The 18,165-nt window shown below is 35.9% G+C and overlaps 2 protein-coding genes across 2 annotated transcripts; one reads left to right on the top strand and one right to left on the bottom strand.

Annotated features, from left to right (window-relative positions):
* The first annotated feature begins 7,820 nt into the window (after positions 1–7,820).
* LOC131018186 (phylloplanin-like) lies at positions 7,821–8,300 on the top strand. Its single transcript, XM_057946908.1, has one exon. It carries the CDS (start codon positions 7,821–7,823, stop codon positions 8,298–8,300), a length of 480 nt encoding a protein of 159 aa, XP_057802891.1.
* A 4,340-nt stretch (positions 8,301–12,640) lies between these two features.
* LOC131018185 (UDP-glycosyltransferase 86A1-like) lies at positions 12,641–17,265 on the bottom strand. Its single transcript, XM_057946907.1, has 2 exons — positions 17,160–17,265; positions 12,641–13,068 (listed from the first exon to the last, which is right to left on the bottom strand). Exons 1-2 carry the CDS (start codon positions 17,263–17,265, stop codon positions 12,641–12,643), a joined length of 534 nt encoding a protein of 177 aa, XP_057802890.1.
* Between the last annotated feature and the right edge of the window lie 900 nt (positions 17,266–18,165).

The raw sequence follows: 18,165 nt of genomic DNA, 5'->3' as shown, positions 1-18,165 counted from the left end.
ACTGAAGGAGAACCAGTCATATACTCCAGGGGGAACTTGCACTTCAATCAACGACTAATTTAGTGGTAGTCACTGTGTAAGCTTCTCTCAACAACCTCACATGTACTTATGACTGTTTTTCTTTATCTTTTTCGACTGAAATGTGTTTAGTCTGAAGTGTCATTGTATCTACATTCTCTTTTCTTTTTAATTGACACGTGTAAACTTCGTTCAAAAATGGGTGACACACGATCACACGATCCCGCCCATTTTACTAACAAGCGGATTGATCCACGTGCCACATCTCCATTTGCACGGATTTCAAAAGTTTATTGAAACCGCCTTGTGCACGATCTCTCACTTTCTCTTCTAAAAATGTTTCATCTTCGGAAAAAGATTTTCTCAATCTCAGAGAAATCATTTGTGCAAAACCCTTTGAGTGTACTATCTCTACAAGGCTAACAGTGAAAATCCACAGTTCTATCTCTGTGAGAACCAATTTACAGATTTTTGCATAAATCTTCTACACTCAAAATTCTACCTGGGAAAATTAGCATCTCAACAAGTTGTATGTTACGAATCCCTTGTAACATTTGAGGCACTCCAGAATCTTGCTGAATTCAACAAGATTAATGAAATCTTGGAACGCCATGGATGGATGAAATTCCTTCAATGCTCACTGGAGTTTCTTCTTGACAAGTCGACCATCAGAGAATTCTATGACAACATCAAGACTGATGAGTCAACTGGTGATCTCAGAACAGAAATCTCTGTTTTCACAAATGGAAATTTCTCAGACTCCACAAAGATCTCCATCAACATCTCTCGGGCAGCAAGAGAAGTGTTCAATCTCCCAACTGACGGACCAGCACCATTCTTCGCTGATGACGAAGCCACAAATCTCATGAGAGATACGCTGATGAGTGATGCACCTGCCGACCACAGCCTCACAGATGTTTTGAGCATGTCAAAACTACATCCTCATCTCAGACCAATCGCCAGAATGATCAAGAAATGCTGGTTTGGCACTCTTGGATCACCCGGTCATCTCTCTAGACCACACAAACTGGTGCTGATTGCCCTGATCCAGAAAGGCCCATTCAACTGGGAGAAGGCCTATCTTCAAATCCTTGCTGAAGAAAAGAAGGAATCCCATTCCACCAAGTATCTTCGTCAGGGAACCAGAGTTTCATCACTGATTCTTCACAGTGTGAAAGAAACTCAATGCTTCTGGAAGAACACCACTCAAGTGTCTTCCACCATTCGTATGTTCGAAGGACAGAAAAGTTCAACCGAAGGGAATGTCAGTCTGTCCTTTATCCACTGCAGAGCCACGCCACAGAACTCGAGGCTCAATCAAAAGAAGCCATGACTGTTTGTCATCTCCGGTCAAGATCTCACTTGACACTCCTCAAAAGTCTCCCATAGAGGATCCTGAAGAAGCTGCACAGAAAGCTTCAGAAGAAGTGCTAATTCCAAGCCCTGAAACATCTCAGCAACAGTCTCCCACTGTTCCTCCACAAGAAGAAGGAAATCGACAGCCGAAGGAGACACGAGCAACTGACATCAGAGGAACTGATTCAGAAGAACTTCCTCTCAGAGGATTCTTCCACTTCTGTCTGGAAGGGTTCGACAAGAAGGCGAAGTTTGATGAGCCTGCTGACACTGATGCCGCATCATCATCCTCATCCTCTGTCAATCAAACTGCTCTTCTCAGAAACTATGTGACACAACTGGCCCAACATTGTGTCACAACCACCTTTCTCTCAATCATTGCAACCCTGAATCCTGAAGAGTTTCGGGATCTTGTCAACTACTTCTTCTTCATCTTTGTTAAAACCCTGCCCAAATCTCAATACAAGGAGATTGATGAAGTTCTCATCGAAGAAGAATTGGAAGCTTTAGAGAACAGTGTCTTTGAAAATTTCAAAGTCACTAATCTCTGGGATACTATCCATGACTGGGCACCCAACTTCAAACTGTACCTGATTTCCAGAGGTCTTCTCAAAGAAGATGATGCTGAGGACACTGAAGTCCACCGTGAGCCTCCACCGCGTCAGACTGCTCCCACCGACGCAAGAGGTGAAGAAGCAACTGCTGAAGATCAAAGACCTGCAAGACCTCTCACAGATGAAAAAATCCAAATGCTTGACGAGAGGCTACTCATTCAAGAAGATGCAACTTATGAGCTGAAAGTCAAAATGGCTATTCTTGAATCAACAGTCATGCATCTTCAACAGCAACTGGAAATACAGAACAAGTACAGCGGTGTTCCTGAGTCCGATGACAAAGACAAACGAGAAGAAGACAAGAAGGGAAAAGGAAAAAGGATTGAAGAACCAAAAGGAAGTCCTCCAAGGAAACAAAGCAAGCAGCTCCGCATCAACTGAAGACAAAGGAAGGTCAAGGAATGTCATCTGATCAGAAACTTCTCATTTTGTAAATGATGTTCTTAGATTGTCTTTATTCATTCTTCCTTGCTTTGTTCTTATGCACTTTCATGCGACTTTGTCTTTAATTGAATTTCGAACTGATTTACTTTTGTTACTTTTACTCAATTGATGTTCCCTGTGCCTTATTGCTTGAGTTGATAATGGATTATCCAATTTTGGGGGAACTCTGCTTAAGTATTACTCCCTCTGTCCATGAAAAAGTGTCCTACTTACCCCTTTTTTTTCCACGAAAAAGTGTCCTGTTTACCTTTTTTTACATTCATACCCTTTACTTTTCAATTTATTTACAACTTATGTCATTAATAAATCCACACTTTTATTTAATCTATGCAATTAACCCACACAATTAACTCACTAATTAAAACTACGAAACCAACTCCCCCACGCCTAATCAATCTCATTTCCCCCAAAATTAAATTACTCTTTCTCTGAACTCAAACAAGTGGAAGAAATACACACAAATCCTCCAAATTGTATATCCAATTGTATCTACAGCCCGATTTAATGGCTTTTGGGCTATGTGTGTTTGTTGATTAGCTCAATGGAATAATAAATATGTTCTGAAAATTAACTTCACGTGTGAAATGATGAAAAATATATTTTTTCTAACATTTTCTATCAAAGTAAACACACCCTAATGATAATAAATCTTGTATTAACAAAATATAATCTGACGGTGTTAATAAAGTACGAGAAAACAGCTAAATACACATGATTTCGAAACGTGTCCTATGAATATTTAAAAATACTAAGGAAACAGCCCACAAAAAGTTGAGTGGTATTTGACTTGGAAAACTCGAACTGGTCCAGGAAATGTCAAAATAAAGGCATTTAAATGAAATTACACGTGTCATCATCCTATGCACTGCACATTGTGTAGGTAAGACACTTCCCAATAACTGCTCAAGTGACAATAGACTCCACCCTATTAAATTATTTTATAGCATGTGTAGCATATAGGGGTGTAATCGAACCGAGCCGAACCGAATAGTGGTGTGCTCAAGTTTGATTTGTTTAGTATCGAATCGAATCCCGAACTTTACTTACCGAATACTTTGAGGCTCGCGAGCGGCTCACGAGCCTAATTGAGCCTATACAAACTTTCTAAATTTATATTTATATTCAAAATATTGATTATTTTATTTTAAAAATAAATTATTTTATTCAAAATAATAAATATATTAATTATTTTCTTATAACAAACAAAATCAATTAGTGATTTAATACAATTATTATTAATTTTAATGGATAAATATAAGTTGTGTCTACTAATAATTTATATTTTTCAAACTGAATCACTTGACGAACATGTTCACGAGCTAATGAGCCGAATACTACTAAGCTCAAGTTTGATTTGTTTATTTTACGAACTTCTCTAAACGAACTTGAACGAGCTTTTTTCGAGCCGAGCTCCGAATAGTTCGCGAGCGGCTTGGTTTGTTTACAGCCCTAGCATAGCACCTATATCTTGTGTTAGCTTATGAAGAGACGGCGGTGCTATCCAAGAGTACTTTTCTTATTCGGTTTTCAATTTTTTTTTTAATGTCTAACAAATTATGACTCGGGTAATCAAATTTATAAATTATAGCTACATAAAAATAAAAGTCGTCTCTTAAATTATTTTACTAATTGTTTCTTTTGGTATGAGGAAGAAAAAAAAATTCAAGTTTACATTTTCCTTTCTATGTAATTTATAATTGCGACGAGGAGCACTAACGTGGACTAAACGTCTCAAATAGGTGCTTAGTCATAAACGATATGTGTATCATTATAGGTATAATATTTTTTTTGAGAGTATTGCATTGGACGTATAAAGTTACTGCATTCGTCGAGAAATTTAAAACATTCGAAAGAAATGAAATTATGGCCCTTTATAAGATTCGAATTGAAGTGTTGCATTCATCCATCATAAATCTTAACAATACAAGGTTTGAAAATAGTTTTCACATTCACATTTTAAATAAGAAAATTTATTTGAACCTATATATATATATATAGATGCAAAACATATACTATGTTTTAAATTTTCAACTCTAGCACTTAGTTTTTGGAAATAAAATTACACACACACACACACACACACACACACACACATATATATATATATATATATATATATATATATATATATATATATATATATAGGGTTAGGCTAAAATAAGAACTAGCTTTAGGATATAAATTAAGAACCAATATAAACCATTAGATCTTAAATTTTGGACGGTTAGATTGTGCCTATAATTAAATTAAGAATCACACGCTGATTTCATATTAGGGGTTAAAGGTAATTTCATGTTTTTGTGTAATTATTCTTTCCTTAATTCAAGGAATCGTGAGATTCAGTTTTGATCCCAATTCTTTTCTATCATTCTGAAATACTCAAACACGCAAACAAAAAAAAAAAAACAAAAAGAATATCTAACTTCACGCAACGTTAAAAATTTTAGTATACAGAAATTACACATTAAACTTTTAAAATTCGAGATTTTGCCTATTCACATGCATATAATAATTATTCACGTACTAATTCATCTTATTCATGCGCATACACTGAAATATTCGTATAACGAAGCATCATATTATTACCTACACACTGAATTATTCACGTATTATTGCATCATATTCACGCACTTGTTGAATGAGTCAGTACCGGATTTCATAATATATAATGAACAAGTCATTGTTTCGTTGCTAATACTTTGATGAAGTACACATACTTTTTTATTCATCCACAGTTATAAAGTGATTCATACATCGCTACCTTTTTGTTCGTTCATTTGGTATGCACATGCTCATATTTTTGTGATTGGCACATTGATTTGTAGTGTTGAACAACCATATGAATTGACGTATGAATCGACATGAATATGATGCATTGACACGTGAATAATTTAGTGTATGCGCATAAATAGGATGCATCAGTATGTAAATAATACAGTATATGTGCATGAATGGATTGCATTAGTACGTGAATAATTAATGTATGCACATGAATAGGATGCCATTAATAATTTTTAAAGTTTCATGTATAATTTTTGTAGCTCGATATGTATCTTTGTAGCTTGACATGAATAGGATGCATTACTTGAAGCTAGGCGACTGCTTCTTCATGTACCACCGAATTAACTTATGCTCAACATATTATTGGATAATATGAATACAATTGCATCCTATTAATTAATTCAATATAGAAAAAGCACCATTTACCATCTTGATTGCTCGATATGAATACGAAGTATTACTGTGTGAATCATTCTGAGTGCAAATGTGAATGTTACTCCCTCCGTCCCACTTCAATTGGCACTTTTACTTTGGGCACGGAGATTAAGAATAAAGGGTTGAGTGTGTAAAGTGGGTGGGGGCCATTTGTTTAATGTGTGTAGAGAAGGTAGGGACCACATGCTATTTTTGGAAAGTGCCAATTGAAGTGGGACAAACAAAAAATGCAAGTGTGCCAATTGAAGTGGGACGGAGGGAGTATTATATTGTGACGTATAATGGTATCTAATTTTTTATAGCTAGAATATTTGAACAATTGTTTGACATTTAATGAATTTACAGATTTTGCATGAATTTTGGCAGTCATTGTCTTCTTCGCAAGAGCTACCGGAGATCCCAAACCAACTACAGGGATTACGAAATTTTCAGCGGGGCCTGCGTTAGATGTCTCTCTGTTCTTTCTCTTCAGTTTTTCACCTAATGCTAAGCCGGATTGTTGTAAATGTTCCGTGAACGTTGCCGGAAAATTGCAGCTATTCAAGCCTGTGACGCCTTGAGTTGATTCAAAAAAAAGACGTCAAGCATTCAAAAAAAATTCAAAGGAATTCAAACTTTCGTAAATCATAGCAAATCTAATATCACCCGAACGATTCGGTTTAATTCGTGCCATTGCTAAGTCGGAATATTGTAAAGGTTTCGTTGACGTCGTCGGAAAATCGTAGCTATTCAAGCCTTTGCCGTCTCCAATTGATGCAAATGGGAGTGAACCCTATTTTTTTTTTAATGAAGTTATATCTAAAAAAGTCAATCGGTAGAATTTTGTTAATTGATTTGATAATTCAAAATCTTTAATAACAAATAAATTGAGGCGCAAAAATCGGTAGAATTTTGTTAGCAACATGGAAAGTCAAATATGAATACCCAATTTAGCCTTCGGATGGAATATGACATGAATTTTATAGTACAATAAAATGAATCAAAAAATATGTTAGATATTTAATCTTAGCCGTTTAATACTAGAAGATCTAAGGTCATTATTAGTTCTTAAGTTATATGCTAAGGAAGGTTTGTGGAATAACTGCCCCCTATATACAGTAGCGGATCCAGAATTTTTAAATTGGGGGTACGAAAAAATAATCTAATAACCTTATATGAAAAAGATACTTAATTTAATGTTAAAAATAATACGTTCTAAAATATTGTTCCACATGTTGTTTCACAACTTACTCTTGACATAAGTACTTCTAGAAAATACTTTATCCACACTTGCAATACAACCGAAATAATAAACACCAACTTAGATGTTTTGTCATTCCTTTTGATTATTTTGATTTGAATGTTACACTTGGCATTCCTATATTAATATAAAAATGTAAGAATTCTATAAGAAAACTAAAATTATTCACAAACATAAACAAATTTGCATATCAAATAAGCAAAAATATAATTATAAATGAGTTAGCCAACTTATTAAACAGATTATGTGTGCTATATAATACCTCTAAATAGATTAGCTTGCTGTATAGAGCATCTCTACGGGCAATGAGTGTCTTTGACTATCCACTTTCTCTAATTATTTTTGTGTGATCTTTTTTATTTGTTATTCTCACCGGCTGTCGTTTTTTAAGTTTTGATTTGGGCCCAAAGCCCAAACAAAATATATTCATATAAGTTTGCAATTTGGTCGGGGGTACAGAAACACATCAAACAACATTTAAACACATCCTATTATACTATAATACTAGTACTAAAAAATTAATTTGGGGGTACAGTTGTACCCCCACCGCCCTACGTTGGATCCGCCACTGCCTATATATATATATATATATATATATATATATATATATATATATATATATATATATATATATATATATATAAGAAATTAAGGCATGCATGCATTTGATTGGCAATAAAGTGTAAATGTGTAATTAATAATGTATTGGAGGTAGCATATATTAAGGAATTAAGTCGTTGTGAATTTGGAAATTAAAGGAGTATTAATTATTTGAAAATGAGAAATTGAAGTTTATAATACATTTCAACGCAAATAATGCAAAATTAATTGTTTGAGTAGAAATTAAGCAGTATAATTAGAGGTGATTCCCACACATTCAAATACAAGCTTTAAGTAGCAAATAAAATAAAAACTATATATATATTAATTAAATGGGTGCAGAGAAGCTGATAGTGGTGATGGTGGGTCTGATGGTGTTGGCCGGCACGGCCCATGGGCAACTGCCATTCGAAGATGCCATCGTGAACGGCACACTTTGTTGCACATCGACGGGTGGGTGCACCTCCGGGGCCCAGGCCGTTGCGGGAGCGAACGTGAGCCTAAGTTGCCGGACAATCTTGGGCACTATCTTGACGGTGGCCCAGACCGTCACCAACTCCACCGGACAGTTTAGCTTATACGTTAATAACCTTCCAGGTTTGTCGGTCTCCAGCATCTTCCCAATCCTGCCATGCAACGCCACTGTTCAGCTTCCGCTCAACCCCCCAATCTGCCAGCTCCTCAGCACTGTCAACGGCACCCTCTCGGCCGTTGCCGCGCCCGTAAACATGGTAGGTGGCCAGTCCAGCGGAGCACTCACTGGGGTTTTCTCGTTGTCGGCGTTCGACCTTGCCTTGGCCGTCTCACGTTAATGCACCTTGACCCTACCACTGCCATTCCTAAAGTAATGTGCATGCGTGCTCATCACCTCATGCTATTAACAGCTTCTCCATTTAATTACACCATGGATGATATCAGATCGGAGCTTATATAATTAATTATAAACAAGCTCCTTCCTTCATCATTGTATTACAATAAGGAGAAGATTATATCATATCATGTCTTCCATCTTCGATATATTTTTTGCAGCTAATCAGCTTAATTGGAATATATCAATAATAAATAAATAAACATGAACAACCAATTTCATTTTAAATTTCATAAATTATCAATATCCATCGATACATTGATTTCTCGTACGTCAATACACACAACTTTTTGCACAACTTGTTAGTTGTTCTAGTTTTAACCTCACCCCCCACTAATTAATCCATTTCGATTTATGCTTGGCTTTACAGACTACAATATTTCAAATTCCGACTACATCGTACCTAGCAACCTACCTATTTATTCAATACTATATATTGTCTCATTCATTATACTCATGATCTCACAAAAAATAACAATCTCACTAGATCCTACCCCTATACATATATATCATTTAATTTCATAGAGGAGGGCTACTGTATAAACACTTTTAAACATATAAATTTAAACTAATTAAAATGTATGAATTTTATGTTGAACACCTATAAATTCTCCGTGTAAATGTCTGAATTGCGAAAAATAATTTTTTTGATACTTATGGGATTCGAACTCAGGACCATGAATCCATCCAACAAGGTGATGAATCAACCATAGATCTTGATGATCTAAGGATAGGAAATGATTCCTATTTTTTTGCAATAGGACCGGACTTTGATTCTTACATGCACAGATGATAGTTAAGAATTCACGAAAGATAGAAAAACACATATATATTCTTAATTGTTCAGATACTATCATCTGTTGTGCCTTCAATGTAGTCGAACTAACCAACTACGACGGCCACTAAGTAAGTAGGCAAAAGTATTGACTCTTCAAAGTGAACGGTCTTATAAGATGCATGCCCATGGACTTTAGAATAATAAACAATAATGTCTATAATAGGTCTAATTAGTTTTTCTTTAAAATAATAAACAATAATCTTACTTAAAATAATAATAATTATTAGTTTTATTAAAACTAATAATACTTTATTCTGGTATAGCGTAATATTCGATATATACCGATATACCGGTAATCAGGTATCATACCTTATTCCGGTATATACCTTTAATACGGTATTTATTGATTTTTTCGGTATTATACTGCGGTATCGGTATACCCCGGTATCTGAAAAATTCATACTTTTACCTTACCGTAAATCTCGGGTACGGACGGTATCAGATCTTACCAAAAAATTCAGTATACCTTAAGTTCGATATTTTACTATATTTTTTGGTACGATATACCGAGTTTTCGGTATATTTCCCCAGCCCTAGTTACTCGTTCTTCTCATAGGATTTTATTAGTGGCTAAGTTTTAGTATTTTTTGCTTTGAAGGTTGCCCTGGTCACTTGTTCCTTACTTAAAGACATCAACAGAAGCATTGTTATATATCGAGCAAATGCTATCCGTTTGCTTTGTCGTCAGATTAACTATGTCACATATTGTACCCAAATTATGGAATGCCTCAAAGCATGGTAGTTTGGACGAAAATCCGATGGTTCAAAGTGTTTCCCTTGTGTGTGCTATCAATATGCTAAATGTAATAAATATTACATCATATTAATTTGAGGAAATTTAGAGGTTGTACCTCGTTGAAGTATCTAATATGTATTGTATCTTGTTGAAATATATATATATACAGGGGCCGCTCCAATGAGACCCCCTAATTTTAGTCAGATCTAGGGCACGATCTGGTGCATTTATTTTATCAATCCTATGGCTGATATTGTATCTGGAGAGCGATTTTTTTTCGTAGAGTTCGAATCCTGGAGGGAGCAGAATATTTTAAATTTTGTTATTCATCAGTATATACTGCATTGTTCATCAGTATATACGGCCATGTTCATTAGTATATATGTCTTATTCATTAGGAATTTTTAAAATTTTATTTTTCATTAGTATATACATCTTGTTCATTAGATATACGTTTTATTCATTGTACTCATGTTACACGAAAAATAGGGGGTCTCACTGAAGTGCGCCCCTAAATATATATATATTCCATGCCTTATATCGTGTAAAACAATTGGTTTAGTTTACTTTATGAAATAAGGTATGTCGCAGACAGCTATAGTGAATGTGGTGCGTGCTTGCTGGATTAGTAAATTGGAGCCATATACTTTGATCTGTAGGGATGTTAGTGGGTGGGTATTACGCGAACCATAACCAAAACTGTTCATTACCCATTGAGCTATAAAGCAACAATTCTGGTATTGGTTCTAAACTCTACCCGCACCCATAACCTAATTGGTCCAGACCCAATTCGACCCGTTTGTTTCAGATCCGGTTCGACCCGACCCATAAATTTTTATTTTATTTTTTTAATTACGAGTCATGTTTTTTTTTGCCACCCCACCCCCAAGTCAATTTTTTTTTTCAAAAATCTTATTTTCTGACTGCCCCCTCTACCATCCACCCCCCAACCCCACCCCTCACCACCCACCTCCAAGCCAAAATTTTTATTATTATTTTTTTCAAAAATTCCGGTTTAATTAACATGCATGTATTTATAGTAGAGACAGGCACAATATATAAGAGATTTAGCTTTAATGAAAAAGTGAAGCACAATACTTTCTATTTTTAATACAAGCTACGGCACGTGTAATTACTTCTAGATCTCTAGAAATATGTCTTAATAAGAATACTCCTGATTCCTCGTAGATTCGAATTTATTATTATAACTTTGTCCACATAAAACCTAATAAATATTTTTTTATCATATCTCATTCACATTCCACTGCACTCACATATCCACTGATTCTGGTCTCTTTTTTTGCAATTTAATATAAACTCTTATGCCATAACTTTGAAGAGAATTTATAATGCAAATTCATGCATCTGATCAAATCCAACAAATTAAAAATAAATAATTAAATTACTAGTTGTACGTATTGAAATGGCAAGACGAGGTTTGAAGATTACATCGTCTTTCTATTTAAAATTTTAAAATAAAATCGTATCTTTGATATTTTTATTTTTGCAAGCTAGGTCTTGATTTTTATTTCTGACTTCACAACTTTGAATTGTACTAATTAATTCCGCGTCCCAGTCAAGGTCATTTCTTCGGCAAATAAAGCGAAATCTGATTTTTTTTATTTTTTTAAATGGTGGGGGAGGGCTGGGAGGTGGGGATATTTAGAAAATCAGATCCTTGAAAAAAAAAATATTATTTTATTGAAAAATAAAGCTTGATACCGTCATCGGTAATTATTTGGACAACATTTCAACTTCAAGAGACTATTTTCAAATAAGTAGAGATTTCGACCCAGAGCTTCAATAGAGACTCCAATGGTCATTTTGGAATCTTGGTGTTACAAGTTTTAATCTCCACTTTGAATAAACTAAATTGGAGTTCAAACGAAGAAGTATGGCTTTCAAAGATGGGCTCTTGTTAAGAAAAATTCATGAAAATCCAAGTTTTTCAGAATTGGGCCCGTTTGATGGGCTGCATTCAAAAATTCATATCTCCTGATCCTAAGGTCCTTTGGGGATCAAAAGGGTCAACCCAAAAAATATGAGAGTGTAGAACACATATCTCCCCCGATCCTAAGAGCGCGCGTGAATTATTAAAAAAAATTGAAAAAAGTTTGAACCTTAGATTTGAATATTTGGTCTCGTTTTAGTCCGATTGAACCGTAAAAAATTAGTGTATTTTTATTTTAAATTATTGTATTTTATTTTACAGTAAAATACACGAAGTTTCAGTAAATTCTGATTTTAGGGCTATTGACTTAGATTTTTTGATACTTAAGTGTGAAGGGTTTTCAATTCACAGACACATCGACTTTATTATGCTACCTTTATTATCCGTCATGTGTAGTTATAAAAAAATATAAGTCAAAAGATCTAAAATCAACTTCCATTTGGTGTATTTCATACCCGTGGGAAAAATCAGAAAAAATCGAAAGGTAATGTATTTTTTTAAAAAAATTTAAAGGACATGGGAAAAACCAGAATTTATTAAAAGTTCATGTATTTTACGGCAAATATCCCTTTTAATTAATGTAATGTTGAATTTTTAAATAGAAGAATAAAAATGGGATTAAATGGAAATGAAAATTATATATAGCTCGACTTATAGTGCCAATGCACTGGAGATGGGTGACGCTAAGGTGGGGACCACCAATTAGCGCCACTTCTGAGTGTCGTGCATTGGAGATGCTCTAACTGACACCAAAAAACATTAATTTTGGGCATGAATCTTTGCCTCCAAATCCTTTACAAAGCGGCCAATGTTTCTTTCGGAAGAGCCATCAATTTCCACCGCATTCTGCATCACCTGCCTCACTCTACCTGCATTCTTGCCCGAAACACCTTCATTCATAAAGCTCTTAATCTTGTGGGCCACTTGTTCCCTATCAAGAGATCCATAATCCTCACAAAGATTGACCCCAATCTCCCAATCATCAACGACTAGTTTCCTATTACATGGTTGATCATGCTCAAAGGGATAGCAAATCATGGGAACGCCACTCCACATGCTCTCCAGAGTCGAGTTCCATCCACAGTGCGTCAAGAAGCCCCCAACGGCGGGATTGGACAGAACCTTAATCTGATCGCACCATGCAAGGATCAGCCCTCTCTCTCGAACGGCATCCTGGAAGCGTCGCCCTATATTATCAGTGTCCGATAATATAGGTTTTTTGGGGTAAATTAATATGTGTAATGTTCAAAGCTGGCAGAAATTGATAAAATAATTGTGTGTTTGACCGGTGGCAGATTATTTCACCAGGGTTCTCATTTTTTTTTCCTTCATATTCTCGATTAATATATATATATATATATAGGTGAGGACTACGGTAAAAACACTTCTTAAAATATAAATATAAATATAAACGTTTTTTAATGTATGATTTTTATCCAACAGGGTTACGAATTCATCAAACATGGTTACGAATTGTGAAAAATAATTTTTTTCTACCTTTGGGATTCGAACTCAGGACCACGAATTCATCCAACAGGGTTACGAATCAACCGTAGATCTTGATGATCTAAGGGCTGAAAATCATTTATATTTTATACACTTAAGAGTGTTTTTATTCTAGCCCTCCCCTATATTTAACAATCTTAATAAGAGAGAACTTTGCTACTATTGGGAGGAATAGTACTATTCAAAAAATAGTACCCAGGGTATTCTGGTAATTTTGGTTTCATTTGTGGTTTTTTTTGCCAAAAACAGAATTCTGCTTTATCTTTGTCTCCACGGATATTTTTTTTCACTTCCACTTTTTACTTCCTGCGTTTACAGCTTCGCAACAAAAAATAAAAGCGATTTCCTATCAGAACAAAATCTTTGCCGGTGAAAGTGCAAAATCTGATCATAATCCAACAAAAATCACACTAGACAAATCCATTGCACCAACAAAACAAGGAGGTGAGTTTGATTTCTGCACCCTGCTTTTATCATTTTCTTTTTTATAACCCTAGAAATTTTTACAAGAAATTGAGCGCAGAATAACACAATCGAATTAGTTTGTTGTTTGCTTTGAGGGTGCCGGTAGGGAACATCGAGTCTTGGCTGAGTTTTAGCTAAGTTGTGGCTCAGTTTCTTATGTCGTTGTCTGTGTTGAGAGAACTAGCCGGCGTCGGTATCGAAATCAACAGCGACTTTATTAGCTGCTGATAGTCGGGCCGAGGTGAGGAGAGTGGATCGATGATGGGGAACAGCGGTGAGGTCTAGGAGAGAACAAATTGTTCTGGTTATTCGTTGGAAAAGTAAGAAAGGGGAAGAAGATAAAAAGAAGAAGAAGAAGAGGGATTTGGGGTTGAGATTTACTCTAGCTTTATTGCAAATGTGAAACGTACAGAGAGATATGGAGGTGTGAGAGAGGGTAGAGAGAGGAAATTGTGGGTGCAAGTGTGCAGAAGAGAAAATGCAAATGAAGTATATTGTGTGGATTTTGATTAGGACTCTATTTTTAATTCATAATAATAATGTATGGTTGGGCTTGATCATGAGTGCTGGTGATGGTAATTAAATATGATTCGGGAATGGACCTAGAGTTTGAATTTAAACTTATTTTACTTGATTAATTGAATGTAATTGATTTAATATAATTATGTATAGTCAGTATTAATTGTTCTATTCTATATGTAAGTTATGTTAGTTTTATTTTCTTTTGAGACCTCTACATATATTGATATTTCATTAATCTTGTTGTACATCATTGTCACTGATGAAGATATAATGCAACAACTTCAAAATATGAAAAATATATAAAAAAGAGAAATTTTATGAGAAGGTTTTGTTTAGCTTTATTTTTTTTACGATGCCTTATATTTAGAATAACATTATGATATATATATATATATATATATATATTATAAGTAACTAATAATTTCATTTTTATAATTATGTTACATTTTAATTTTCTTATTTATTGAGCTCCAGAAAATATAATCCAAGCTCTGTTGTAACCATGTATACATTTTTTTTTTTTTGAATAGAGGTTTTTTATAAAAGAAAAAGTAAAAAAATCCCTTGAGAGCACAAAACGCAGACTAAGGGCACGAAACTCGAAAAGAGATCGTTAAACAAAGAAACCTGAAGACACTAGTGATCCCATAAATCAGGATAGTCGTCCATCTCATCTGACCAACGTCTATGAACTATATTATTCATTGCATTCATGCTATCACTATTGCTATAATCAACCACAAAGTTCCTCGGATTGTAGCCCATTTCCCCCGCATTCCTGAGGCGACCTTTTATGCTACCTTCCGGAACTGCTTGCATCGGCTCACTTACCATGCCCTTTCCCGTGCATTGTAACCATGTATACATATTTAGGTTAAATTGTGAATAAAATTATGTGTCCAAATTGTCATGCCTTAGTTATTTAACTGTAACTGATAATCTATAAATTTAGACAAGTTTCAATCCATTTTTCTTTCAAACTAATTTGTATTTGGGTTTATATTTTAGAATTAAATAAATATTGTAGTGACCCGCTCTTTTATATATTTTAAATCCAGTAATGAGTGTGTATTTTTGTTCATCAGTGAATGAAAACGGATATTATTCTGATATGAATTCAGCTTATGATCCTGAATTTATATTGTTAAAGCAGTCAATGATATTATTTCAGAGTTATAACTGACAAAATGTGCTCATTTTATACCAATACCGATCACACATGGATCAGATAAGCTAGCTCAGTTGTATGTTCGAGAGATTGTACGCTTACACGGTGTACCAGTGTCGATCACTTCAGACCGAGACTCAAAATTTACTTCTAGATTTTGGATGAGCTTACAGAAGGAGTTAGGCACGAGGTTAAATTTCAGCACCGCCTTCCACCCGCAGACAGATGGGCAGTCTGAAAGGACAATTCAGACCCTCGAAGATATGTTGAGAACAGTGGTGTTAGATAGAGGTGGAAGTTGGGAAGTAGTACTGCCGTTGATTGAATTTGCCTATAATAACAGTTACCAGGCGACTATCGATATGGCACCATATGAGGCATTGTATGGAAGAAAATGTAGATCACCACTTTATTGGGATGAAGTGGGTGAGAGAAAAGTTTTAGGACCAGACATGGTAAATGAGATGGTTGAGATAGTCCGCCAAATCAGAGGGCGAATAAAGGAGGCGCAAGATAGACAGAAATCTTACGCTGATGCACGCCGAACCGAATTACAGTTTGAAATAGGAGATAAGGTCTTCCTAAAGGTATCTCCTACCAAGGGGATAACTAGGTTTGGTGTCAAGGGAAAACTTAGGCCCCGATTCGTAGGACCTTATGAGATTTTGGAAAGAATAGGCCCAGTAGCCTATAGGTTGGCATTACCGCCAAGTTTTGGAAATGTTCACAATGTTTTCCACGTATCACAACTCAGAAAATACGTTTTCGATCCAAAGCACATAATCCACCAAGAAGAGATGATCCTTTGCCCAGACTTGAGTTATGAAGAGAGACCAGAGGCCATTCTAGATCGAAAAGTACAACAACTCAGGAATAAGGCAATCACATCAGTGAAAGTCTTATGGAGACACCACGGACAAGAGGAAGCCACGTGGGAGCTTGAAGACAAAATGAAGGATAAATACCCCGAACTGTTTTAGAAGAAATATGCAAATTTCGGGACGAAATTTTTGTTAAGAGGGGTAGTATGTAGTGACCCGCTCTTTTATATATTTTAAATCCAGTAATGAGTGTGTATTTTTGTTCATCAGTGAATGAAAACGGATATTATTCTGATATGAATTCAGCTTATGATCCTGAATTTATATTGTTAAAGCAGTCAATGATATTATTTCAGAGTTATAACTGACTTAGCAAAGTCACGTTATTTATTTAAGCGAGATGGAATATGATTTTATTTTTACTCAGGTCGTGAATTATTTCCGACTCAAGAAGTTAATTAAATCTGCGGATTTAATTTAAATATCAAGACAACGAACAAATTAAATCTACGGATTTAATTTAGATTCATTTTATAACTTATCGATTTTAGGGATATATCACATGTCGAAATCGAGATTTATGTAAATACAATATCAAGCAGAATCGAAGCCAGTATTTTATTACAGTTACAGAATCACGGAGACAGAGAAAATACATCAATAATTCTCCTCTACATTGTTTTTTTTTTTTTTATTTCTTTTTCTTCTCTTTTTCTTTCCACTACATCTTGTCAAACACTACATTTTGTCAAGCATTACAATTTGTCGACCCACTACAACAACTTCTCCAACACACTCAAGTGCCTAGCAACAGCTTCTCCTTTAACCTCACACTGCAGTCTCAATTCACCACTCTCCTCATTTTTACACTTAGAAGCTTTTGGAGAAGCAGGGACCTTCATCCGATACTCTGCCACTTCAAGGTAAACTTTGGCTACATTTCTTCCACCTTATTCCTTAGCATCACCTGCGCTTATTGAAGAGCAAAACTGTAAATTATTTCAGAGCTATTCCAGTTCATCTAGTACCTCAACAACAGCCAACCAAACATTAAGGTATTCATCACCTCACTTACTTCAAGCTTATGTTACATGCTCAAAACCAACAACACATTTCAGTTAATTTCCATAAGAATGCAGAATACAGAGTAGAGTAACACAACCACATTATATCACCATATATCAATATTTCATCCTATGTTCAGATTAGAAAGAACATGAGTTCATATTCATGAGTTCATATTGCCACTACCATAAGAACCTCACCACACAGCACAGTCTATCGAATTTCACACTAGAGGTATAAGAACTTAGCTTTTAGAAATGAGGGGGCTACTGCCCTGTTTGTTTGGGCCGAAGGACGTCGAGTGGGCGGCAACTCGCGGGGACAGCAGCGTCGGCGGCGTCGAGCGGTGAAAGGCAGACGACTCCCGACCTCGGCGATGGCTCTCGCCGATTCTGGATTTCAGCAGCGGCGGAGTACCCTTCGCCCGAATCCAGCAGCAGCGTGGCGTGGCTCAAACCTTCGACCCGGAGATAGCAGCAACGACGGACCCTCCCCTGCTCGACGGAAATCGCACAGCAGCAACGGCGGTGCTCGCCGATTCTGGAGTGCAGCGGCACGGCGAAGCCGAAGATTCCAGTGGTAGCAGCGGCGTCGGGGCTCGGGGAATCGACGGAGACAGCAGACTTTCGACGGTGAAGCCCGAGAACGACAACAGTAGCAGGCGGCTTAGCTGCTGCCCGTCGATCCAGAGAGAGAAAAGGGGGCTGGACGGCGGCTGGACAGGGGGCTGGACGGCG

The sequence above is a fragment of the Salvia miltiorrhiza genome, chromosome 3, assembly GCF_028751815.1.
Source record: "Salvia miltiorrhiza cultivar Shanhuang (shh) chromosome 3, IMPLAD_Smil_shh, whole genome shotgun sequence".
Lineage (NCBI taxonomy): Eukaryota > Viridiplantae > Streptophyta > Magnoliopsida > Lamiales > Lamiaceae > Salvia > Salvia miltiorrhiza.
This window is presented reverse-complemented; position numbering and strand designations above follow the sequence as displayed.